The sequence below is a fragment of the Plutella xylostella genome, chromosome 15, assembly GCF_932276165.1.
Source record: "Plutella xylostella chromosome 15, ilPluXylo3.1, whole genome shotgun sequence".
NCBI classification, from domain to species: Eukaryota; Metazoa; Arthropoda; class Insecta; order Lepidoptera; family Plutellidae; genus Plutella; species Plutella xylostella.
The window spans coordinates 10,903,354-10,929,670 of record NC_063995.1 but is presented as its reverse complement, the minus strand read 5'-3'; the positions used below and the strand labels follow the sequence as shown (position 1 = coordinate 10,929,670).

General features: G+C 34.6%; 3 protein-coding genes across 3 annotated transcripts; 2 read left to right on the top strand and 1 right to left on the bottom strand.

Annotated features, from left to right (window-relative positions):
- Positions 1-243: 243 nt before the first annotated feature.
- LOC119691209 lies at positions 244-1,878 on the top strand. The gene is made up of 2 exons (XM_038108045.2): positions 244-801; positions 1,112-1,878. Exons 1-2 carry the CDS (start codon positions 450-452, stop codon positions 1,876-1,878), a joined length of 1,119 nt encoding a protein of 372 aa, XP_037963973.2. The 5' UTR covers positions 244-449.
- On the bottom strand, positions 1,245-4,248 carry LOC105392178 (cytochrome P450 6B5). The gene is made up of 2 exons (XM_011563777.3): positions 2,866-4,248; positions 1,245-2,437 (listed from the first exon to the last, which is right to left on the bottom strand). Exons 1-2 carry the CDS (start codon positions 4,196-4,198, stop codon positions 2,259-2,261), a joined length of 1,512 nt encoding a protein of 503 aa, XP_011562079.3. The 5' UTR covers positions 4,199-4,248; the 3' UTR covers positions 1,245-2,258.
- A 4,654-nt stretch (positions 4,249-8,902) lies between these two features.
- Positions 8,903-11,847, top strand: LOC105392167 (cytochrome P450 6k1-like). The gene is made up of 2 exons (XM_011563766.3): positions 8,903-10,389; positions 10,878-11,847. The coding sequence occupies exons 1-2, from the start codon at positions 9,057-9,059 to the stop codon at positions 11,045-11,047; spliced, it is 1,503 nt and encodes a 500-aa protein (XP_011562068.3). The 5' UTR covers positions 8,903-9,056; the 3' UTR covers positions 11,048-11,847.
- Positions 11,848-26,317: the final 14,470 nt, after the last annotated feature.

Below are 26,317 nucleotides of genomic sequence, written 5' to 3'. Positions count from 1 at the left end.
TTTGATTCATTACGCGGATGTTGAATTTCACTCTATCAATACATCACGGGAACCTAGTCAGCACCACTCTCTCATTATAATCACTGCTACAATAACTCTCATTCCGAACATTGTGCTCTCTCCCGCCAAAATTTAATTGATTTCATAATAATTTTCTTATTAAGGAAGGATATTAAATTATTTAAGGGTCAAGTACGATTATTAAGGTGGCAAAATTCTTGTAATGATTGTTTATTTTTTGTGGTCGTGTGTTGTAGTGATTGGCGTTGGTGGGAATTGTAAGTTTTTGTAAATATCATAGAATAAACATCTACTTTTTGCTCTGTCTTGCATCTCTAGCTATTATCATAGACTGTGCATGCATGCAGGAATAACAGTATTTTTTAAACAGAAAATGTATTTCAGCATCAACAGTCCAGTATGAAAGTGTTTCCGTAATTGAAGATCCAATGTTTCTGCCTCCAGCCTGCGATAACGAAGGCTTAGCGGAACAATTCTTCAGTATGGTCTTCACTGAGCTGAATCCGTCACCACCAGCATGCGTTTGTGTACAAATGTGTCAAAATTTAACAGTATACTGTTTTCCTCATGAGTGTATGAAAATTCAAGATAAAAAGGATATAATTACAAACATAGACCTGAAAACAGAAACTAACAGGACAGAAAAACCATTGCCAATACATGATAATGAAATTTCTCGAGAACAAAGTGACCCTTTCGTTTATAATGTTGACGAGAAAAGAGCCAAAATACCTGATTCTGAAAAACTACAGTTTGAGTTTGATACTCACTCTATAAAGGGTATGAATGTTTTAAATGTAATTTATTAAGGACCTATTTTTTATGTAAAAAAAAGATTAATATGGTATTGCCCAAAAAAAATATTAGTAAATGGTCAAGTAGAAAGAAAATTTTCTTTGACTGATTTGCACCTTTATCCCATTCCACGGGGAAAGACGTCTTCTACAAACAAATCTACCTACCCATATTTGAATGTAATAAGGTCAGATGTCTTTCCCAGATGTTATACATAGGTATAACAGTTCATGAATCAATGGTTGTTGACCGTTCTATTCAAAAACTTTAATTTCTATTTGTAATAATATTTCAGGTAATCCAATGAAAAAACCATTAAGTGGAGAGAATGATATGAAAGAAAGATATAGGAAAATGCTAACCCTGAAAAGAATTCCCAAAATTGAACTGCGCTATAATATGAAAGAGCAAATTGATAAAAAGATACATAAACATAAAAATCACAGCCATATTTTACAACAATCTCATTTTTCTGCCGATTTGCCAACTCAAGGACCATTAGACACACTGTTTAGTTTAAATCTTGCAAACAGTAAAGCTAATACATATTATTATAACAATGACGTTATTCTAAAGCGGTCTGCTATTTATAACACTAAAGACAGTAAAAAAGGTAAATATGAAAAAATCGCCGTTGGAAAGCTCCTCAATTCATTATTTGTGACCGGAAAGAAAAGATTGAAATACAACAAATACATAAAAAGACAAAAATTGAGCTTCGATGCTAACAAACTACAAAATCAATCATTTGATCTTGTTAAAATACCAAAAAGGTTTATGTGTTCTAAAAATGTTTTTCATTTATTTGACAAAACTACAAAAAATATGCACAAACCAAAAAGCGATTATTATTCAAATAAACTTTTATCTATGCTGAAATATATAACGACGACTGAAAAAATACATAGTCGGCAAGAACATAAGAAAGTTGGGTTCATAGATTCAGTTACAGAATCAGATGTCAAAATAAATAGAGACATTTTAAAAGCTCAAGGTACCAAACAAAAGTCACAAAGAAATGTAAAAGTTACCAAAATAACCAAAAGTAAAAAAGTTTTATAACATAAAATTAAATTTATTGAGCAAGTAATAATTTGTACCTACATCGATTTATTATCTAATTTGAATTCACTAAAATAAAATTAAGATTAGAGCTGTGGACACCGATGGCAATTTAAAAAATAATGTACCTATGCATTTTTTATTTATGACAATACAATTTTTGAGACGCTACATGTAGCCTAATATTATTGTTTCTAAATAAATTGAGATTGAAATATTACAGTTTTTTTTAATTCCACCTTTTTTTAAATTACCTATACTTAGGTAAGTAGGCTTAATATTTATGCTAAGTATCAAACTATTTCTATAATATTTAAGTATTTTTTCACATAATATTTTTAACTCAACTGCAATAGATTACATACAAGAGAATTATATTTTCACTTAAACAATAAGTTACTGTGAGACCGTGGAATTAATTTGTAATTACAATCAGTAGCTCTCAAACTAAAGAAGCTAGGTTCAAAAGTTTTTGGCGTTAGGGTCTGAGCTTCTAAGGTAAAACATCTCAAAAACCAGGCTAAGCCAGCTTTTACTTGAAGGCGAGCATATCTTGCACCTGTAAAAAAAACAAATTAGTATGTATGTATACGTGAGTTTATAATAATTATGTATACGTAAGATTATAACCCGTTGCCATGGTTAGTGTATTCAATTCATACTAATTGTATACTTAAGTCCCCACGACAGTCTCGGATTGAATTTTCAACTGGGGCAAATAAAAATTGTGTCTGATACTCATGGTCTGGTACAGAACAGTAACATGGTCCAGCTCTCAATTTATTGGGACTTAGGTAGGTACATAATATGGGTGAACTCCAGGTGAAATATACATTATGTTGTCGAAGTGGTCGCCATGGCCGAAATCGGTCGGACCAATCATCATCATGTTGTACAAAGTGTGAGTGATTAGCAATGATAAAAATATAAATTTTGTTGGGTGCTAGTAAAAAGACTAACAATTAAATAATAAAGATACAGACTTACCAATACAAATACGATTTCCCTCTCCAAAAGGCAAGTATGTGTACTTGATTAGATTTTCTGCATTTTCATGACTGAATCTTTCTGGATTATACAATTCTGGATTTGGATAATACTTTTCATCTCTATGGATAGCAAAAACCGGTGTAATTGTTATCATGTTTTTCGATACTGTAAGCCCAGTCGGCAAAACTGTGTCCTTAGTACATTTTCTTTGTATTAACCCTATTGGCGGGTATTTTCTTAAGGCTTCATTGAGTACTTTATCCAAGTATGTCATCTTTTCTATATGATCGTAGGTAAGTTTATTATCACAGCTATCAAAAACGTCGTCAATTTCTTTAAGCACTTGGTTTAAAACATTTGAATTATTAGAGAGCTCTAGTAGTGTATAATGCATCGTGTTGGCAGATGTGTCAGCTCCAGCTATAAAGAAGAAAAATGCTTGAGCAGCAATCAGTTCATCTGTTAATTCCAACTCGTAGTTTGTAGTAGTATCCTTCATTATGCCATTCTTTTGTAAATCCAAACAAATATCGATGAAATCATGTCGTTTATTTGTTTCAGTCTGCCTCATCTGGAGAACATCTTTTACAACATGTACAAAAAAGTCTTCATGGTCACCGAATATTTTTAGTTTTAACATTTTAAATAAAGATGGAAATGTATTTCCTACGAAAAATCTAAGGTTTGCTTTAAAAGATGGAGTCACTGATTTCCAAGCCATGTCATGAAAAGGTGAATTCATTGAGTTTTTTGTTTTAGTATCAATGCCAAATACGGATGCGCCAATGGAGGCTGTCGTATAAGTATAAAGTAAATTGAATGGCTGTTTTTGTAATTCTTCATTTTCTTTTATAAATATAGCAAAGTCCTTTGCACAGTGCTCCATGATATAGAACATGTTCTTCAACCTTGAACTTGTAAAAATGGGCGATAGCTTTTGTCTCACAAGTTTCCATCTTCTAATGTCATCCATAAACAGAATATTATCGGCCAACACATCATTTGGGTTAGTGATTATGCCTCTGCTGTGAAAGCTTTGAAAATCACTTGTGAATATAGCTTGAATGTTTTCTGGGTCACGAATCAGAAGTGCTGGTTTGGAACCTATGAATACACCCACATATGGTTCGCCCGGATAAGTATCGTAGATATCTTTGTACACTTCAGCAAGAGATCGATTGCCCGTCAGAAATTCCCATAAAATACCGAAGGGATTCTTTTTTTCGACGTAAACAACATTTCGTTTCTTCCAGTAGTCAGAGTTTTTATTTTTTAACCAATAGTATATTATAAACAATGCAATTAATATCACTGACAGAGTAAAGAACATGGTTGACTTGATTGAACGGTTGAACACAATGAACTGCGTTTGAACTACACAACATAGCATCAGTGCTGCAACGAGTAGGTACATATAATTATCTAATCTATACTAAGTAGTTGGACAGTACTCGGACATGAGTGTTGCTCATGACCTTACTGTGTACGGTATGTCAACACAGACTAGCGGTTAATTAAACGCAGCTTGGAGAGTAATAATTCACTGTAGTCGTTTCGACTCGTTATGTAACACTATCTTTTTCTATGCGACCTGTAGAATAAAAATAAAAAGTACTTTAACAAAATAGCGAGATAATTCTTGAAATTGGTTTGGTTGTTTTAAAGTGTATTAAATACAAATTTCAAATTTATCAAATTTCAAACAAATTTCATTTATAACAAAATATGATATAAGTAATTTTGTTACATCACTTTTTATGTATTCTGTTATTAATTAATTAAGTAAATCTCTTATAAAATAATATAGCAAATATGTAAGATCTACCTACCCTCATATAATAAACTGTGCGCTGAGTGTTCCATTTCCCATATACTTTAGTTATATTTTTTATTTATTTATATCAGTTACATCATAAATTTTCGAAAATTTTGGGCTTTAAAAACGTAAGTCTGTAGTGAACGCACGATGAACTTCCTAAAATATGATCACTAAGATATTTTTTTAAATATTTACATCCTTCGATGGGCCTACGATGATTTTTATAGAATCACTTAGCTAATTACATAGGTCATCAGATTAGAAAGATGTATTTTTTATAAACAATACCCTTTATCTTAGGTATCTATTCCCGAGCTGTATTGTTTTTTACCTAATTTTATTATCTCTGTCGCTGCCTCCAACTGTTAAGTACTTTAGTGTAATGAGTTCATAGATAAGCTGTTTCTGGACAAACAATGATTGTTGCTTTTTAACTTTTGTTATTGGTATCTAACAATTGATAAAAAGTTATTAATAAAACAAAGCGGTATGTATAACGTACTGTATGTACCTACGTAAGGATTAATGGTCAAATATATTATAGGTATTATACTTTTAAAAAAATATGCGTTTTGCTGGTAAATTGACAAGAAAATACAGATATTATTCATTAAGTTATAGTTAACATACCTAGGTACTTGTATATTTATTTATATTTATAGTTACATTTTATATAAACAACTGCCTAGGTAAAAAAGCAATTAAGAAGACAATTAGATAATGATTGTATGTATTAGGTAAGTAAACCACATGTGAAACCGAAAACAATTGAATAGAGTGTGCGAATACGTGTAATATTTTAGTGGCTAGGTCGCTTGTCTTTTCAAGTTAATAGAAAATTGCTCTTTTGTAGTTCTCAAGCGCCTGTTTATTTGTGAGGAGCAGAGTCGCGGCGCCCTGAGTCGGTATTAATTAGTTTCTTTTGTGAAAGCAGATGCATAGGTAGCTACAGAGTTTTTGTCATATTATTTGATAGAATATTTTAAAAAAAACAGCTATTCGGTCCGTATAAATACTTCTCCGAAACATAGGTATTCGGATAATCGGGTATAAAATTCTATTTAATATATTGGTGAATCCCTCTTTCAAGGAGTTGGCCTCTTGGTATCCTACTTTACATATAAAACCAATTTCTCGTCTTTAGTCGTTGGTATTTAGTAAAATCAAAATAAGGTGATATAAGTTTCGCAAGTCATCTGACTTTTTACAGATGCCATTTTCTGACAATTTTGTTTCTGTAATTTTCCAAAAAATCGTAGACAAAAAGTTATGCGTCAGACAATAAAGTCATGAAAACGGAAATGGATCCCAATGAATTACCTATGTGTTTAATCGATGTATTACCTACCTTTATATAAACACTGATTATTATCATTCAGTATTTTATTTTTAAACTGCATCTGTACTTTATCTTGAAATAAATAACAGACGCTCTGCGATGATTAGAAATTGAACCTTCAATTACTTAAGACCATAGATCCTTTTAAAACAAGCCTCGGCTATGTTCAGACAGCTATGAAATAGTTACGAGCGGATAGAGACATTAGAGCAAGCTGCGTGCGACGTGCGCCGCTGCTAATGAGCGCCGCTCGACTCTAAAGGCGCCGACACACTAGCGGACGCGGCTTACGGACGCGTTTGTCAGCCGCGAATTAAGCTGCGTACAGACCGGCTAAACTACTTACAGGGTTTCGTTGACCTTCGTTGCTGCAATCTGCCCTGTATGATGTATGATAAATATCCATCGTTGGGCGTTCGTTGGGCGTTCGTTGGGCCGGTCTGTACGTAGCTTAAAAGGTATCTAGGTAAGGAATTTACACTACGCTGTTCAAACTATCGGACGTAAGTTGTGGACGTAACCTTGGACTGACCTTCAGCTTTCAGACGTCCGAGAGCGATCTGGCACGAACTGTCCCGAAAGACCGTGCACACTATCAGTCGCGGCTGACAGCTGCGTCCATACGCTGCGTCCGCTAGTGTGTCGGCGCCTTAACTCACACACTTTGTTCCTTGTTTAAACTGCAGTGATTTTATACATATCATGCCGATATAGGTGAATCGAATAATATATTTAATCTGCCTTTTAGGTAGGTGTTTTTAGAATGTGAAGAAAAACATCGTTAGGAAACCTGCACATCTAGTTTCTATAGAATAGAACTCATTCATAAACGGCGATACGGCTCACGATCTATCACGTGCGTGCATTGTACAGCGAAAAGTGGGTGTCCTCTGACTACTTCTTCGGGGATTACTGTCGTGAGAATGTTAGAAAGGGTAAAAGGTAATTCCGAACCGCGTTTGACCAAAAAAAATAAATAAGATAAAAATACAAGTACTATGGTCATTTAAAAGGCTCTCAGCTCAGCATTATGCAGTAATTTGGTGCATGTCTCACCGCCAATTTTCACCATTAAGCTTTCCCAAAGGAACAAAAGTGAACTAAAAGATTAGTAGGTTTTTCGCGAACTAAAAAAGCAATGTCTCTTCGAGAGATTTCCGAATACGATTGCGGATAACGGTATCAGTAAAACCTTTTTAATTGGAAAAGTTTAAACTGTAGAACAAGCGGATTTAAACCACCCACTCTGCTTTACGGCTAGGTATTTACCGGTACCAACTTTAGGCGAGCTCAAAAATAATAACGAATATTTTTTGTTTACTTACATGATTTAAATAGAACCAGTTTTTTACGAATTGGACCTTAGAATGAAACAAACAGCCAACTTTTTGTAGTGATGCTGCCGCGCAATTCGTTTGTCTAATTTTTAAGACAGGCTATTCTGAATTCAGATAATGATGGGAATGAATAAAAATGTATAGGTAAACCAATAAAATTGTAGAATGCATAGTACCTACTTATTAAAAATTTAAGCACACCAATAGAAAAAATAGAAGACGTTTCATTCCAACTCAATAAATAAATTACCACTAGGGACTATTAAATCGAATAAACAATACTTTACTTCAAGTATCTACATAATTATCTATGCATACTTAACAGTGTCAATATTATTTGAGTAGTCATCATGATACTTGGGAATTCTGAGTTAGCTAGACTATAGCAGATATAGACGTATCGATAATTATATAATGATGTTGTCATACTATCAATGATTCGATTGTTTTGACAGACAGAACATCCTAACTAATACCTATTATAAATGCGAAAGTAACTGTGTCTGTCTGTCTGTCTGTCTGTTACTCTTTCACGCCAAAACTACTGAACGGATTTGAATGAAATTTGGTATACATACGGTCTAGACCCTGGGAAAGAACATAGGATACTTTTTATCCCGGAATTCCCACGGGAAAACTTTTTAAGGCAAAGCGAAGCGCGCGGGAACAGCTAGTTATCTATAAGTAAGTACACAACTCTGTCAGCAAACTACTAGGTGATTCTGTAAAGGTAAGCATCCACCTATCGGTAGGTATCGTACCTATCGGACCAAAACATTGGTTCGATTATTCTCCAACTGATTGTCAAGCTAGATCGATTTAACTGCAGTTATTTTAAAAAAAATGCCTAATTTTCCTAACACCTACCCGAAAGGCAAATAAAATATATTATTCGATTCAGCTATATCGGCATGATATATAAAATCACTGCAGTTTAAACAAGGAACAAAGTGTGTGAGTTAAGGATAATTTGTGTTTAATTACCCACTGCTAACAATGTTCACCGTTTTGTATTGTCGATGAGTCAATAAATGTCAATCATGTATCTAGCATGGGATTTTGGAAGGTCAAAAAACAATTATTAAAACTTGTTATGGTACAAAACTCTAATGTCATTAATATAATCAATAAAAAAAAATAAAAAAAAATGTTATTTTCGACAAGACTATTTTGGAAGCTAAATTTCAACACATTTAAAAAGAAAATAAAATAAGACTCGTTGTGTGCACATAATATATGTATATGATTGGCAATCGTAGCTATTTATCTCTAGGCTTATAACTAAGATTGGCCGAGAAAAATATGCAAAGTAAGTATCTATATACCTATATAAATATTTAATTTATATTTAATAAACAAAGTAACTCATGACTGATTAGGTTATCAGTGTGTTGATTAGCCGTTGTAGGTAAGACGAAGTTGTAAGCAATCATTGTAAATTGAACCTTAAGTGATAATGAACTCTACCCAATACCGGTTTACATAAAGATCAAAATAACATCGTTAATAATATGTCATTAGATTATGACTGGCACATTTACTTTTCTGACATCTTGTTAAATACAAGGTCCACTCAGGTCCATCATTCAAACCAGCTAAAGTGTAGAACAGACGTGTATGTCTCTTCGGATAAAATACATATTAATTCGGAGTGTTGAATTTATAAATATTTGCTACAGTTTCTACTATCGAAATGATTTTAGCAATAATATTGTTACTAGTGATTTTTATAATAACATTTTCGTTTCTACTGGGCTCCTACAATGAGTCTTACTGGGCAAAACGAAACGTTAAATACCATGGCGGGAAAAATGCCATAGCAACATTCTCAGAGTTTTTGTTCACTAGCCGTGGCATTTTCGATATATTCGGTGACATTTACAAGCTGTACCCTGAAGAACCTGCAGTGGCCACGCCGTCGCTGCTACAACCGGCTTTATTCGTCAAACATCCGGAAAACATACAACATGTGCTGACAGACAATTTTAAAAACTTTTACCACAGAGGTGTTGAAATCGCTAAGAAAGATAAACTAGCACAAAATGTACTTTTCCTGAACGGCAGTCGGTGGAAACTTATGAGACAAAAAATGACGCCGCTGTTCACTAGTGCAAAGCTGAAGAACATGCACTACATCATAGACAGATGTGCCCAGGACTACATCGGTTATCTGAAAGAACATGTCAACGATAAAAATGCTAATGCATTCGAAACATTATCTGTGTACAGCTGCTCATCGCTACTAGCCCCGATATTCGGAATCCACAGCGGACAGTCAACGGTGACTTCACCGCTTCTAAATATGGCGAGAAATGCCACGAAACCGACTTTGAAAGCAAATTTAAAATTCATTTTGAACTCTTTATCGCCGAAAGTCTTCCAAATGCTGGGACTTAGTTTCTTTGGCGAATATGAGGAACAGTTCATCGGCGCGATCAGTCAAGTGATAAGACAACGTAAGGAAGAAAATGTGAAAAAGCACGATTTTGCTGACATTGCTGTGAGTTTGCAGAATGCTGGTACGATGAAAGACGAATCCAGCGGCTGTGAAATAGAGCCAACGGATGAGGTTCTAGCTGCACAAGCGTTCTTCTTCCTTATAGCGGGAGTAGATCCAGTAACAATGGGTATTTATGGAACATTATTTGAATTAGCTAAGCGCCCTGACATACTAAAACAAGTTCAAGAAGAAATCGATGGTGCTTTTGAAAACAACACTGAAATAGGTTATGACGTTATTGGCACAATGGAATACTTGACAAAGGTGCTTGAAGAATCTTTACGTTTACATCCACCGATTTCGCTGCTGAGTCGAGAATGCATGGGGGAATCAATCCTGCCCGTTGGAAATATAAGAGTTTCAAAGGGAACCAGGATCGACATACCAATACTGGCCATCCATCATGACCCGAAATATTATCCAGATCCAGATGTGTTTGACCCTGAAAGGTTTTCAGCTGAAAACAAGAACTCTAGACCAAACATGACTTTTATGCCTTTTGGTGAAGGAGGTCGGCTTTGCATAGGTACGTAATTTACACAACTATACATTTTATTCCATAACTCAAATAAAATAACTTTAAATACCATTATAATAACATTTAGCCATCCCTTGTTTTAATGATTAACGTATTCTTAACGATAAGTACCTACTAGTAAACACAAATGACATGACATGCACATGACATTATACACCTACAAAAATAAAATTTACAGTGCATTAGATAATACTAGTTTTAAAACAGTACTTTGTATTAATGTAACTAATTGTAGACCACGATTGTATCTAGTGTCAAGACAAACCCTTCAGGTTTAATGGCACGTTAATTTAAAAACCTAACTATGTTACACAATGTTTCGTATAAATAAATTAAAAAATAATGGTGGTGAACCAATAAAATAAAGTGCTTATGTACTTATACTACCAACTTAAATAAAGCTAAATTTTCCTTCAGCACAGTAAAGTGAAAATGAAAATCACGATTTATAAATATTATATTGTTTTTCTTTCCAGGTCAACGTTTTGCGTATCTGCAGATGAAAACTGGCCTAGCTCACATCCTACGCAACTTCACTGTCAAGGTGGATGACGTTACAAAGAAGATGACCTATTTGAAATCGTCCCTCATCATAAGACCTGCCAATGATATAAATTTCACATTTGTACCAAGGAATAAAGAGTGAATTATGCTAATATGTGGCGGTGATAATGAGGATTAGAGCTGTACTAGATTTTTTTTCACTGTAGATTATAACTTCAACTGCATCTGCAAGGGGTTTTTATCGAAGTAGATAAACGTCACTATATCGCGTTCGTCGTTTATCGATATCGATTATGAACCTGCAGCTGCAGATGTTTTTTTTTATAAATTTTGTAAACGTTATACGTAGAGTGATACCTCACTCGCAAAGACTTACTCCATGTAAGTTTCTGATTAGTTTAGTTATAATTTTAGTATCTATTTATCATGCACAATTACTTACTTACTTACTCCGCTGGCTCAGCGACCCGAAGTGGATCTTGGCCTCAGACACAAGAAGTCGCCACTGGTCTCTATCCTGCGCAGTCGCTCTCCAGTCGCCTGCCTGTAGTTGGCGCAGGTCCTTGCCGATTTCATCGCTCCAGCGATATATCATGCACAATTAATTTATCATAATGTTGAAGAAATCAATTCTATTATCTATCTATCGTGAATAAACTAATTCTATTCTATTAATTATATTCTATAAGAGGAAAGAAACAAATATAAAGTAAAGCTAGGTATATTTATAATGTTTACCTTTGTAAATAAAGCAAAACTGCCTGATTATGATTAGGTATTGTATTCATATGTGAGCATTTCATAAAAAAAATACAAAAATTTATCATTTTATAAGTAGAGTATGTGTATAATCTTCTTACTCTTTAGTATATACCGAACTGATTGTAATTTATAAATGAAATACTTCTAAGTACCTAATTAAATAAATGATTCAAAAACAGATTACATTATTTTATACACTCTTACATACCTAATGAGTCGATAATGATTTGTATTAATATTATGCCAGTTGCTGTATCCTGTAGTAGGTATAATAATCAAAGCATTATTTAACTTATTTTTGTTTTTTGTACCACAGGTTTTTTTTTTGTATTTGTGTCCGTGTCTTTTGAGTACAAATAAAGAATCTTATCTTAACTTCACGCTGTCAGTTAAGTACTTATAACGTTTAATATTGTATAATCAAACGTTTCTCACATAAAAGTAATTAATTTTACGATAGGTACTACGCTAGTGGATATTACGTTATTAATAGAAGCCCGTCTTGGTAATTTTGGTAATCCTAATTACCCTTTAGAAGCACCTTATAAAGAGACCCAAAGTACGTATTAATAGTTGCTTATAGAAAGATTTAAGAAGGCGTCTGCTATTATGTAAGTCCATCATTGAGACTCATTTAATAAGTTCTTATACAGTGTAATGAGACTATCATAGAAAAAAATATTACATTATTATGCCATACGATACAGGTCTCGTGACTTTTGATTAGAATTTACTAACTAAGCAAATTGTAGTCAAAGGAAAAAATAAATTGGAGCTCAAGGGAAAATCTAGTATAAAATAATTATAAGTAAGCAAATAGCAAAAACTATAGATGTTGGAAAAAAATATGATGGATTTTAAATAAGCGACCTCGAATTAGTAAACAATAATTTGGTAGCGACAACCAAATGAGTTAAGGCACTTACGTCATTTGTTTTTCTGTTATAACATGGACCTTTAAACGATATTTGTTTCCTAAATATACAAAAATACTAATAACCGGTATCGGTACCCTAACCGCGAATAAAAACGTTTTTGTTTTGTGCATACACATTTTAACATTTCATCAGATTTAACAACTAAAATATTCCGGTCGGAACTAAAGTATGTAATGTGATCTTAACTCATCTCACAAGAGTAACCGAACCAAATTATTGTACTGCAAAATTTATATGTCGTGCGTTTAGTTAAGAGCGTGTTTGTCTTACAAATTGGGCTTCTGCTTGCGAACGCAAATACTTAGAAGGTTACCGAGCAAACATCTTAGGCATCCTCACATCTATAACTTAAACTTCTAGCGAAAATTATCCTTGCTACGCTGAGACATAAAGGCTTTAATGCTGTGAATAAAACTGTCGCCAGCCAGGACATTCCTTGAACAGTAATTACAAGTTTGAAAACGTACTTATAAATGTTTTGTAATTTATAAAGATACCAATCTGCCGGTTGTGCGTGCAATAACTAATGAGGGAGAGAATCGGGACACTTTTTTTAACCCCCGATAAAAGGGGTATTATAAGTTTAACGTATATGTGTATCTGCCTGTGGTAACGTACTTAGCTCCCAATCGGCTGAACCAATTTTCTATTTGTTTTGTTTTCGGTCATAGGTTATGTTACCCCAAGCGTTTATGACCATATTTTATCAAAATAACGTAGGTTTTTCAAAAGTTATGCGACTTTTAGTGTTGAATGTCGGGTGTTGGTAACTTTGGTTTGGCCAGGTTATTGAGTATTGGGTTGATAAATGGAGACAGACAGGACAGAAAGCATAGCGTGGGACAACCTTAGACAGGTAGCCGAAATTTTCTGACTGCAAAAGTCCGAGAATACAGTTTTGTGGCGCTCTTTGATAGAGGCCTAATTCCGGCCCGTAGTGTTATAATTGTGAACCATTCATACTGAACATCAATCGTCACATCAAATTTCTTTTATGATAGTGATGAATAATTCCTCAACTCCACGAGGAGCATAGGGCCTCCACAGTTCTTCTCCAGACGTTCCTGTCCTGGGCTCTTTCCTTGGCTTCGTCGACTTCCCTCGTGACGACCATTACTTCTGATAACTATGATTACGATGTTTGAGGTCAATAAAAAAACAGTACAGTCAATAAGTATATAGTCCATTGAGGTTTGCACATCCCAGTTTAAAAAACCGGCCAAGTGCGAGTCGGGCTCGCGCACAAAGGGTTCCGTAGCAGCAAAATTACAGTTAAATCAACCTATCTCAAAAACTATAAGAGATACTTTGATCAAACCAAAAATCGTTGAAAGAGTTAATTAGCATGCATCACCTCTATTTTTTTTAGAATTTTATACCCCGTAGTTATAAAAATAGAGGGGGGGGGGACATACTTTTTACGACTTTGAGAGCTGATATCTCAAAAACCGTTCACTTTAAGAAAAATGTTTTTTAGAAAACTTTATATCATTTTAAAAGACCTTTCCATTGATACCCCACACGGGTATGTACATCGAAAAAAAAAATTTCATCCCTCAGTTACATGTATGGGGGGCCCCACCCCCAATTCTTTTTTTTACTATTTAGTGTCATATTTTTGTAGCGGTTCATACAACACATATTCCCATCAAATTTCATCACTGTAGTACTTATAGTTTCCGAGTAAATCGGCTGTGACAGACGGACAGACGGACAGACGGACAGACGGACATGACGAAACTATAAGGGTTCCGTTTTTGCCATTTTGGCTACGGAACCCTAAAAACGAGTGAAAAAACAATACTGCTTTAAATTGTCCCTTGTTGCTTAATTTCCTTTGCATTCATCGCGGACGAAAAATGCGATTTACTTGCCGAGGCGGACGCCGCCCAAACGAACAGGCGGTATTCGAAGCTAATATAAGCGTATTCCAAGCGAGACATTTTAGAGTGCATTTTCCATAGTCAGTCCTGGTTTCTTTTCGCAACTCCATAAATGAACGCCGGAGCATCGAGGTATTCTATTCTATTCTATTCAGAGAGGGGGGAAGCTCCTGTACGTGGCTCTCTCGAGTGAAACCTTTGTACATATCCCCTTAATTTCAGCTCAGCCAGCCTAGCTCCCGAGTAAACTGAAGCAGCAAACCTGGGTATTGCAATAGCTGTGCTCGAGCATCGAGGTACAATACCTATAATCTTTCTCTTACATACAATAACCAACGCAGTACCCCAAACCGTACTGGGCCCGCGTGGACTAGGCCTAAAACCCTTCCTTACGTAATGGGTTGTGATGACTAACCAACGACTTATAAAAAAGAAGCAAAATAGTAAAGTTACGTAACATTATGCATTAAATTAATACACTTTGGAATCGGCGTGTAACTCAGAATAAGGCTCCTGAGCAAGCTGTGTGCGAAATTTAAAAATTAAATTACATAGACGTAAACGAGTTGAACTCCGCTAACAACCGTAAATGAAATAAAACGAAACAAGAATCTCGGTATAAATCTTATTTTCGCTTCAAATTTTTCGGTACAGTGAGGTCATTCTAGCTTACAAAAAAAGAAGTGCCGCTGCGCTAACCACGACTCTATTTCGTTGTATTAAACGTACTGATCACATGAAAGCTCTTATTTTAAAATACGTACTATTTTATAAGGATAATATATTGTAGCCTCCTTATGTCTCAATGCTGGACAAAGTTCTGTCAATGGGTCTTCCACCTAGGTACATGCCGTCACCTGTCAAACATCTGTCAGATCCATACCAGCAACGCTACTCAAGGTTTTTAGTTCAAATGTTCGGTGGTGGTAACCCTATAGGCCATCTCTACATCTTTTTCTTGGTCCGCCCCTGCGCCGCTGCCACCGGTGGGATAAACATAATATAAGTATCTCTGCAACTTTTTGTGTTCGTTTTCAAAAGCAGTAGAATGAGATTAAATTTTTACTAGTACGTAACTAACGAGTAGGTGTATACCTACTTAAATACAAATTTCTAAGCAAACATAAAACTTAGCTACCATCGTTCCTAAAGTTAAGCTTCCGTAAACACGCTTACAAAATGTAGCCTGGCGAGTTAGTAACTGGTATGTTGCAGTAAAACTCTCCACCTCCACACATTATGTGCGCCTCGTTTGCGTGAGCCAACTCAAACTGACGTGTTTTTTGTTTGCCTGCTACATACGAAAACTTGAGTTCTGCTTTGTGTTGTAGCTACTTATAGTTAATTAACGTTATTAGTGTACCTACCTATATTATAACATAGTGCTTTTATACGTATCAGTAAAGATTCCAAATGCAGGGTGTAGGCTAGTTACATTGACCGAAAGATACTATTTTTCATATTGGTTTTTTGATAAACAATTAAGTATCGGTTGGGAACATTAATAATCCAGTAGTGACGTTATTTGCTGGCAAATAGCATATTTATTCTAAACCAAAAAGGTAGATGACCCTGAAAGTAGGACCCATAAATTTCAGTGGTTTTACATTGTATTTACACAATATATAAAATGACAAAAAATATGTTAATAATTGATACACTGATAAGCAAATAAAAACCCACAAATTACATCGTCACCGGCGTAACTTTTAACATAAACATTGATCAGCATGTAAAATTTCGCCCATACTTAGTATAAGCCGGCAACTTCGGGGCTGAACAAACTTGGAAATTGAAATTGTTGGCCAACTCCGTAACGACACGTTCTATTATCATACGGTAGCAGTGACGGCGCTGCGACTGTGCGGGTTCAGACTAGCGTATTTATAAATACGCGCGTATAAGCTCACCCGTGTAGGCGAATATTAGATCGTCTTCTGATACACGAGTTACGCGCGCTGACGTGTTTTGAAGCCCGTCGCGCTTTCCAAGACACCTAAATAAGCATACTTCATCATCATTATCAGCCAATAATCATCCACTGCTGGACATAGGCCTCTCCCAAGGAGCGCCACACTCGGTCCTCGGCCTTCCCCAAACAACCACTACCGGCTACCCGCCTAAGGTCGTCAGTCCAGCGGGCAGGAGGGCGTCCCACGCTGCGTTTGCCCACATTAATGCAATAAGCATTCTTAAATGGACTATAAATTCTCTCGTATATACAGTACGATAATTTTATTACAGCATAATAAAAAATCACACTGTCTTCTGTGTATAGCGGAAATAACTATTTTCTTGTATCAAGTGGTAAAAATTCAAACCTCCTAACTATCTCCGTAAAAACTTATAACACACCAGTACGCGTTGAAATGACGACAAATTAAGCACCCTTCCGTAGTCACAATATCCATATTATAGAGATAGATTATATAACATTATTATTACATTATGTAACACCCAGGAGTACCCTCCGTTGACAAATTTTGCACTCAACTGTGAAACAAGCCTATAGGTGTTCGCGTGTCAACGTACCCACCGGGTTGATTAATGACACTTAATAATAAACATTTGTATTGTTATGTTTTGTACAAACGGCCCTGATTTAATGTGGTGGGTAACGCGAATTTATAATTTGTTTTGTGCACCGTACGGTGGCGGGTTTGTGTTGTGTGGCATTGCTATGCGATATCAATCCAAGTCACGATTTATAAACACTGTACTTTTTTAATTAAATTAAATTAAATTCGGTGAATTCTATTGATATAAGTACCCTGTACCTCCTGTAGGTTAGCTGGTAGAAAATGCTTTTAGCATTAAGTCCACCTTTTGTAAATAAATTCAAATAAATAAATAAGTTAGGGAAGATGCAATAAAAGACAGTTCAATCTAAGATGTCGTAGCACAATACTGCTACGGAGTTGCTACGCCGCGCCGTAGCAGCGTCCCCGCTACGAGCGTAGGGCCGAGTAAGTAATTGAGAATGACATGTAGAAATCCGGTCTGGAATGGCTTGTTAAAAGAAGCATGAATGAAATCAAAAACCTTCCTCAGTATTTCAAAATGGTAAGAACAAGTAAAACACGTAGTATTCAGAAGGCATGCAGGTAACAAATTTTTAGAAAGTATGTCCCATCATCTCTGCTACTGCTCCAAATTACTACCAACTAAAAACGTAAATTTTATATTTTGTTCAAATTAGATGTTGAGTGAAATTGGGATCATTTGGTGGCATTTTGTGAATGGAACTTTTATATTGCTCACGAGTAAAGTAAGTAAAGTAAAGTAAAATATACTTTATTGCCAAAATAGACTTATGTAATGTTATGTGACTTATTCTACATTATAAATAATTATGACTAAGTTACATTATACTATTTTAGTTAAAACCAGTACTTCAAAGAAATTAAAATTGCATGTAGATTGCAGATTAGATAATTAAGTAGTACCTAAATATTTTATTATAATGTATAGGTACCTCAACGCATAAGTTGACATGAGCTGAACACACCCAGCGTTTCCTAACAAGTCAAGTAATGAGTCTGAACTTTCCCGGGACGCAATTTCCTGAACAAAGTCCTCTGACGTATAATTTTCCGTTTCAAAAGTCAACTATTGTTAGGAAGTTATGAGTTGCTTGACCTTATTGTGCGTTTTATTAAGCTCAAGTTGGTATCTTGGTAAGTATTATATGTAAACAGTTAATTAAAATGTTTGGAGCTTTCCGTGGATATTCTGGTCTAACTGAATTTTAATAAATGTAATGATTATAATTTTACATTAATTTCATTGCGTTCATTACTTTAGTCAATCAGTGAAATAATCACTATACTCGTATATTCACAGCACCTAACACTTTAGGTAACTTCGGTAGGATCTTTTGTTAATGTCTCTATGCGGTAAAACAAACAAAGCATGACAATCCTTTCAGTCTACAGACTCAAGGTATTTAGCTAGGTAACCTCGTGTTTCATACAATTTAATGCCAACTTAATGATGGTATAAACGTTTTATTACTAAGCTTAAAACTTGAAATGAGTTACGTACTGTAATTGCGAAATGAGCCGCATGAAATATCTGGTCTAAATCTATATAAGATTTCGTTTCATTTCACTACGACATTCGGTCTTCGTTATAATAATTATGGATACAAATAAATAAATTATTAAATAGAAATAGCTAGTTTAACTTCTCAAGTGACAGGATTTCTTAATGATGTCTTGATAATAAATGAAATAGTTAGTTAATAAAAACCATTAAATTCTTTATAAATCATCGCTCTAACAAACTCTTTGTATGGTTCTCTGTAGAATAATTGGGCCTAGTTTCTTTATTTAATTATCACAGGTTCTTCAAAATGGCTAGCTGTTTGTAAAACTGTATATGAAATTCCCGTGGCAAGTTGAAATTTATTTTCACTAACCCGTTCTCGGTTATAAACATAAAAACTTTCGCAATTTTCCTCAACTTAGCATATTAGATGCGTCGTCTCGTACAAAATGAAGCTTATGTTTAATTTGAGGGAATGTTTTCGTTAAATTAGAATATAATAAGCTGCAACGTTGGACTAGGGTTCTACATATTCAGTGTTTGGTTCTGTAAGAGTGTAATATTTTTGAAATAGTACAAAACATTTGTATGGAATACCATGAATAAAAAAGTTGTTTAATTAAAAGTATCACTTTCAGGAAATAATACATTTTTATTTATTTATACAAAAAAGTGAGTGTAGCAAACAATTTAATTTTCCGTTATTCAGCCATTCTTTACTGACTTCTGCGAGTAGTTGTACAAAAAAATCGACGTCCGATATCTGTTTTCCGGCAACACTAATATTATTAAGTCTTTAGTGCATTAAGAAAAAGTACCGACGAGTTTAAAAAGCGAAAAGAAAAACTAAATTGGATTACAGAATTGAACCAACAAACGGTCCTAGTTGTGAAAAAACAAATTCCTTTTATTCGCTTTGCCATTCGAAGCAAAGCAGCGAACATGGAGGTACGAAAAGATACACAAGATGTTTTGAATGGACATGCTTATATACTCATTTTTTCTTAGTACTTGGGTAACACATACACAAATGTAACATAATTTTGTTTCTCCATAGAAAAGGTATTGGTTACGCAACTTTTTACTATTGGAATTTTAAAAGTTGAAGAACCAAAGTTGATTAGAATAACTACCAGAGTAACTCTGTTACTACCTATACCTATTACTTTTGCAACACTCTCTGATATTAGGTATTCAATTTGTGCGTTTATTAACACTATGATTATTTTATTGAAGAACCAGCAGTGTGAGTGAACGGGAAGATTTTATCGGGTTTGTCTTTAAAAGGGGCCCCACGCTTTGTCACCGCTGTAGCCTGGACAAATATTTATTCATGTATTTTATATATCTCAAACGAAGTAGTTGCCATATCTACATAATTCCCAGCTGCTTGTTTTATGAGATTGTGCGCCGCAAGCGACGAGTTTCGCCATTGATTGCACTTTTCCAAGACACCAGCGGAAGGTGTTGTTTATTTCATTTCACTCATTCTTAGGTTGTCTGGTAGAGATTGCTTTAATCAATAAGACCGCCTTTTTGTTCTATGTTATATATAAGTTGTGTTTTTGTAATGTTTTCTTTAATGGTGCAAAATTAAGAGTATTCTATTCTATTATATTATATTCTCATTCACCAGCTACGTCGAAACAGGATGGAAATGGTTTAGAAACTCTTTTTCGTAATTCATCATCATCATTATTACAACCCATAACGTTCCCATTGTTACAGGAACGGGACTCCTTCCAATGACTGGAGGGTTCTAGGCCTAGAATTCAGATATTTATAAAAAAAAACTTTATCGAAACTGAAATTGAGTACAGCCCCTATTCGGTAATGTTCTCCAAATTGCTTATAGCTTTCATTCAATTAGGTAAAGATTAAGCTGAAAATAATGTTTCGCGTGTTAGCGTGTTTAAATGTACTATGATTAAGTTAACTCACCAATTTTCCGAGTATACTTAGCTAGTAATGGCTCTTATTTTACTATGATATAATTTTTTGGGTATGTTTAAAAATAGTCTACGATAGGCACAACTAGTTAATAATTATGTTTTATTTAAGATGCTAGAGTGTTATTATTTTTATTTATGAACAAAAATCCACAGGATCTTAATAAACATAGTTTGTAAGTATTGTTTGGAAATAAGGGCATTAAAGGATTTCAATATGTAAGAACTTAAGAGATAGGTAGGAGCTTAAGAGAGCATTTACCTATCCTAATCCTAACTAATCCTAATCCTAACTAATATTATAAATGCGAAAGTAACTGTGTCTGTCTGTCTGTCTGTCTGTTACTCTTTCACGCCAAAACTACTGAACGGATTTGAATTAAATTTGGTATACTTACGGTCTAGACCCTGAGAAAGAACATAGGCTACATTTTATCCCGGAATTCCCACGGGAAAACTTTTAAAGGCGAAGTGAAGCTCGCGGGAACAGCTAGTATGAAATAAACTGGTCCGATAAGTGAACTATCAAGTAGCGGAAAAGGTTTCACACCCAATAAGAAAAGACGACTTTCAAAGAACGCTCAAAATTTGTCACGTCAGCAACAGAAGCAAAGTGTGAAGCACTTAGCAGTATGACTAGATAAAAGCAGAATATTTTTGCTAAATAGCACATCGGACTAAGTGAAAACTGCAGTGCAAAAATTTTATATTTTTCGTAAAAGAAAATTATTGAATGCTCCACTTAACTTTTACTAAGTGGCGATTACTTCCATTACAGTTTTTTTCCACAATCTTATCGGAAATAAGCTTAGTATTACACTCACAAGCAATGAAAAAGTTCCAATAACAATAACACAAAATTACTCTTAAACGGATAAGACGAAATAAGATAAGCTACTGCAATATTGAAATACATTAAGAAGCGCATCAGAATGTTACCAACTACAAACTTAAACATTTTGATCAACTAATACTAAATTAAATGTTTTAGAAAGATAGGGTCATTTCGTGTTGACATTTTGTAAGAGGAACTATTTCATTGCTAGTGAGTATACAGGTTGTTGCAAAAAGGGTATACTAAGCCGAAACCTACATGTGCAGCATGGTATATCTAAGCCCGAAACTGAGATCAGAATTTCTTCTTATCTATTTCATTATTCATCAACCAAACATCATAGATTCCGTATAAACAAAGCCCTCAGCTTACTTACAATGCAAGCACAATAGGAGAGACAAACAGTCTAGTTAATAACTAGATTCGTACGCTCAGTATATGTTCGGCGTCTCATATGTAAATGTGTCCACTGAATAATGACGATCCACGTCTGCGGCTTGCAAATTGTGGATCACGGGGGCTATTCTGCTGCATCTAAGGGTGCTTACAAAGAGAATCGGGTTCACTGTATCTACGTGTACCGGTAACCTGATTATGCGAAAGCGCTCATGACATTAAAAAATCCGGGAAATGCTCCGTGAGTGAGCGCTTTCGCATAATCAGGTTACCGGTACAGGTCGGTACAGGGAACCTGGCTCTCTATGTAAGCACCCTAACACCAACTTAGCTGATGGTCTATTCTCCTGCTAAAAAACAGTCGCAAAAAAACACAAACTGGCATTTTCCAGACCTCAAACATACGCGGCGTTTTCGGGGGTCTGTTGAAAAAAGTTTAGGTATATAGTATATGTATATTAGTGAATTCAGTAGTTGATTTTCAAAAGGCAACGTTTTTAATACAATACTACGCCTTTTATTAATCCTTGTTCAATATTTGGGTGTTGAAAACTGGACAATATGAATTTGTTAGCAATAAAATTGAGTGAGCGTAGCGTAATGGCTCGCTTGTCAAACTTCTGACAGATCTTTACAAGTATAGTGCGACAAACTTATCTGTTCCGGTGAGAGCGAACTAAATTGATCCATATCTCATGTCTTACTAATAAATTGTATATCGTTAAAAATTAGATCGGTTTATTAACACCGCAAAAGCGAATTACCACTACTTGCAAACTTAAAATCTTATAGAATGAAGAAATATTAGACATTTATGTGAGCTCTCACCGGAACAGATAAGTTTGTGGCTCTGTACATCAAATTTGACTAGCGAGCGGCGCTGCTTGTTGAATAATTGTTTATGGCTAATATTCGGTGGTGGTAACCCCACAGGTTAACATTTAGTGGACTAGGCACTTTGTATGGTGGTTTGCAAATCGTGGACCGGTGAGAACCTGCACCGGTTGAGGCGAGATCTTGCAACAAACTTGCACTTAGCATACGTGGTGTTTACTGTTCGAATGAGAGTTGAGTTTGATACAAGTTTTATTGAGTCTGACAGTGTTTTAAGGAAAGCGTTCACTTATCGGTATCGTACTGTTATAACCCTTATTTCTTAGTTATTACTGCTGATTATTGATTTGAATGTGATTATTAACACGATTTTATAAAACTAATCACAATAATTCTTTATAACATACTTAATTATGTTCATGCATTGTACTCATTCAAAAACGGCGATACGGCTCGCGACCTATCACGTGAGTACAAATTTACAGCAATTTTCGTCCTTTAGTTCGGGGATTATTTACAGTCTTGTCTTATTATGTAACACTTTATTACATCCTTCTAAAACATAACCAATCAGGCACCATTTTTGAATTTACACATACCTGCCCTGCAGTTACATCGTTTTCATACAACAAAAAACATAGCTCACTCTTCAAAAGCGTACGACAAAAGCCGAGAATCACTCGCTCAAACAATCGACGATCTCGCCACACTCGCGCGAGCCCGCAATTTGCAAGTGGTCGGTCGACAAAGCTCCTGGGGGGTCACTCTACATACAGGGTGTTGCAAAAAGGGTATACTAATCCGAAACCTACATCATGTGCAGCATGGTATATCTAAGCCCTCAAAAAAATAATTCATTTTCCAAAGAAACTTCGCGTGACTTTTTACTATAGGGTGTGGTTTTTTTCGCGAATTTTGAAATTCTGATTTCAGTTTCGGGCTTAGATATACCATGCTAAACATGTAGGTTTCGGCTTAGTATACCCTTTTTGCAACACCTTATATACAGGGTGACCCAAAGAGTGACGTCCAAAGGAAAATGTTTGATTCCTTAGGTCAAGGGGTAGCCAAATCACCCCCATGTATGTTCAGCAATTTTTAGTAGTTTAGGAGTTATGATTTTTTTAACTAATTTTCTACGAAAATCGACCTCAGTGGATCAATTATGTTTTTTTATTTTTTTGGATAACTTTTTAAGATTATTTTTTATTTTTGTGTCATCCTCTTAAGTTTTTCTTTTAACCATAAAAGTTTCAGCTTCCTAGCTGTAATGTAAGTTAGTTATTCTTATGTCGAAAGTTCAAATTATATCATCGAGCTAGACTGCTCTGAATTTTCAACTCGAAATTAAAAATTGAACTAGATATTCTCATGGTCCCTCATTAATTTTAAAAACTCCGCAAGGTTCCAAAATAACATAAAAATAAAAATAAACTATTGCTTAATGGGGTATTATTTGCAGAAAACAGCCTTCAAAGGTACTTGGGTGGATATTACCTAATTAGTAAATTGTTTCAGAAAGTTGAAAGATTCCTGTTATGTCATTACTAAGGACTAATTCAGTTAGAAAAAGTATCAAATTAAAGGGAAAATAAAATTATTTACTATTTTTTTTATTTAAGTTACATTTTTGAATGTAAATTCTTAGTAAAATGTTTATGTCTGAGTTGTAAGATTTATGAGATAATTGTATTATTTTAATAATAAATAAATAAATAAACTCAAATAATTCTTTTACAAATTTACTCACAATAATTTTTTAAAATGGCGACCTCCCACAGCAATACACTACCTACATCTACGCAAGAAATTATCTTTAAGTTAAAAAAGTGACAAATGTAAAAATATGATATCTGTCAAAAAGTTCAACATATCAAAAAAGTAACTTTTCTCAAAAATGTGACATCTGTCAAAAAGTGACATCTGAATGAAACAGAGAAGCGTATAGGCGACTTAAAGAAAATTTCTTGCGTAGATGTAGGTTGTTTATTGCTGTGGAAGGTCGCCATTTTAAAAATTTATTGTGAGTAAATGTGTAAAATAATTATTTGAGTTTATTTACTTACCCCCTTATTCATAGAGAAGTTACAAAACGTTTTAACTAATAAACTGTTTTGTCCCTCTCCAACAAAGAACAATTTGTTCTTTGACAGAGAGGGACAAAACAGTTTATTAGTTAAAACGTATTGTAACTTTTCTATGAATAAGGGGGTTAGTATTAATAATACAATTATCTCATAAATCTTACAACTCAGACTTAAACATTTGACGACCGAATGGCGTAGTGGTTAGTGACCTGACTACTGAGCCGATGGTCCCGGGTTCGATTCCCGGCTGGGGCAGATATTTGTTTAAAGACAGATATTTGTACTCGGGTCTTGGGTGTTGATATTTATATTTAGTATCTATCTATCTATGTATTTGTGTAGATATATCAGCTGTCCGACACCCATAACACAGGTTCTGCCTAGCTTGGGGTTGGATGGCCGTGTGTGAGATGTCCCCACATATTATTATTATTATTATTATTTTACTAAGAATTTACATTCAAAAATGTAACTTAAATAAAAAAAATAGTAAATAATTTTATTTTCCCTTTAATTTGATACTTTTTCTAACTGAATTAGTCCTTAGTAATGACATAACAGGAATCTTTCAACTTTCTGAAACAATTTACTAATTAGCTAATTTCCACCCAAGTACCTTTGAAGGCTGTTTTCTGCAAATAATACCCCATTAAGCAATAGTTTATTTTTATTTTTATTTTATATTGGAACCTTGTGGAGTTTTTAAAATTAATAAGGGACCATGAGAATATCTATTTCAAATTTTAATTTCAAGTTGAAAATTCAGAGCAGTCTAGCTCGATGATATAATTTGAACTTTCGACATAAAAATAACTAACTTACATTACAGCTAGGAAGCTGAAACTTTTATGGTTAAAAGAACAACTTAAGAAGATGACACAAAAATAAAAAATAATTTAAAAAAGTTATCCAAAAAAATAATAAAACATAATTGATCCACTGAGGTCGATTTTCGTAGAAAATTAGTTAAAAAAATCATAACTCCTAAACTACTAAAAATTTCTGAACATACATGGGGGTGATTTGGCTACCCCTTGACCTAAGGAATCAAACATTCTCCTTTGGACGTCACTCTTTGGGCCACCCTGTATATGACGAAATCCACTCCACTGAAATACCAGTGCAGTGTCCTTTGATCTAGCCAAAGGCCCTGCATTAGCTGAGTGAACACCTTTTTGACGATGACAGCAAATATTTATAATTATTGTTGTAAATATAATTAATGTAGGTAACTTTATCGGTACCTACCTATTGCTGTCTGTGTCAAATAAAGTCTTTATTTCTTTCTTTATAAAATTCTTTATTGCACAATAATAAATATGTACATAGGCGAACTTAATGCTAACAGCATTCTCTTCCAGCTAACCTTGGGTGTTGTGGAGAAAGTGGTAGGTAGTGCGATAGACTGACAGTATAAAGATAATTTGTTAAAATACATATAAACACTAGAATATACTTACATGTATATATTTTCTTTAAAAATTAAGATTCGAAGCGCTGCTGCGAGAGCCACGACTCGTTGCATTAAACGTGCCGATTGCACGACAGTTCCCGTTCGTTCGTTTTTCGTCAGTATAGAGTAACCCTCTGGTTCCGTCACTACCGGATTTACATACAGGGATACTGGCCCTGTTGTGTGCCACTAGTATGTGTTTACTCGTACCGGCAACAAAAGAAGCAT

Coding starts and splice junctions, on each gene's coding strand:
- LOC119691209 (XM_038108045.2), top strand. CDS start 450: ATGTTTCTGCCTCCAGCCTGCGATAACGAAGGCTTAGCGGAACAATTC. Junction 802..1,111: donor TGATACTCACTCTATAAAGG/GTATGAATGTTT, acceptor ATAATATTTCAG/GTAATCCAATGAAAAAACCA.
- LOC105392178 (XM_011563777.3), bottom strand. CDS start 4,198: ATGTTCTTTACTCTGTCAGTGATATTAATTGCATTGTTTATAATATAC. Junction 2,438..2,865: donor GGGAAATCGTATTTGTATTG/GTAAGTCTGTAT, acceptor TTTTTTTTACAG/GTGCAAGATATGCTCGCCTT.
- LOC105392167 (XM_011563766.3), top strand. CDS start 9,057: ATGATTTTAGCAATAATATTGTTACTAGTGATTTTTATAATAACATTT. Junction 10,390..10,877: donor AGGAGGTCGGCTTTGCATAG/GTACGTAATTTA, acceptor TTTTCTTTCCAG/GTCAACGTTTTGCGTATCTG.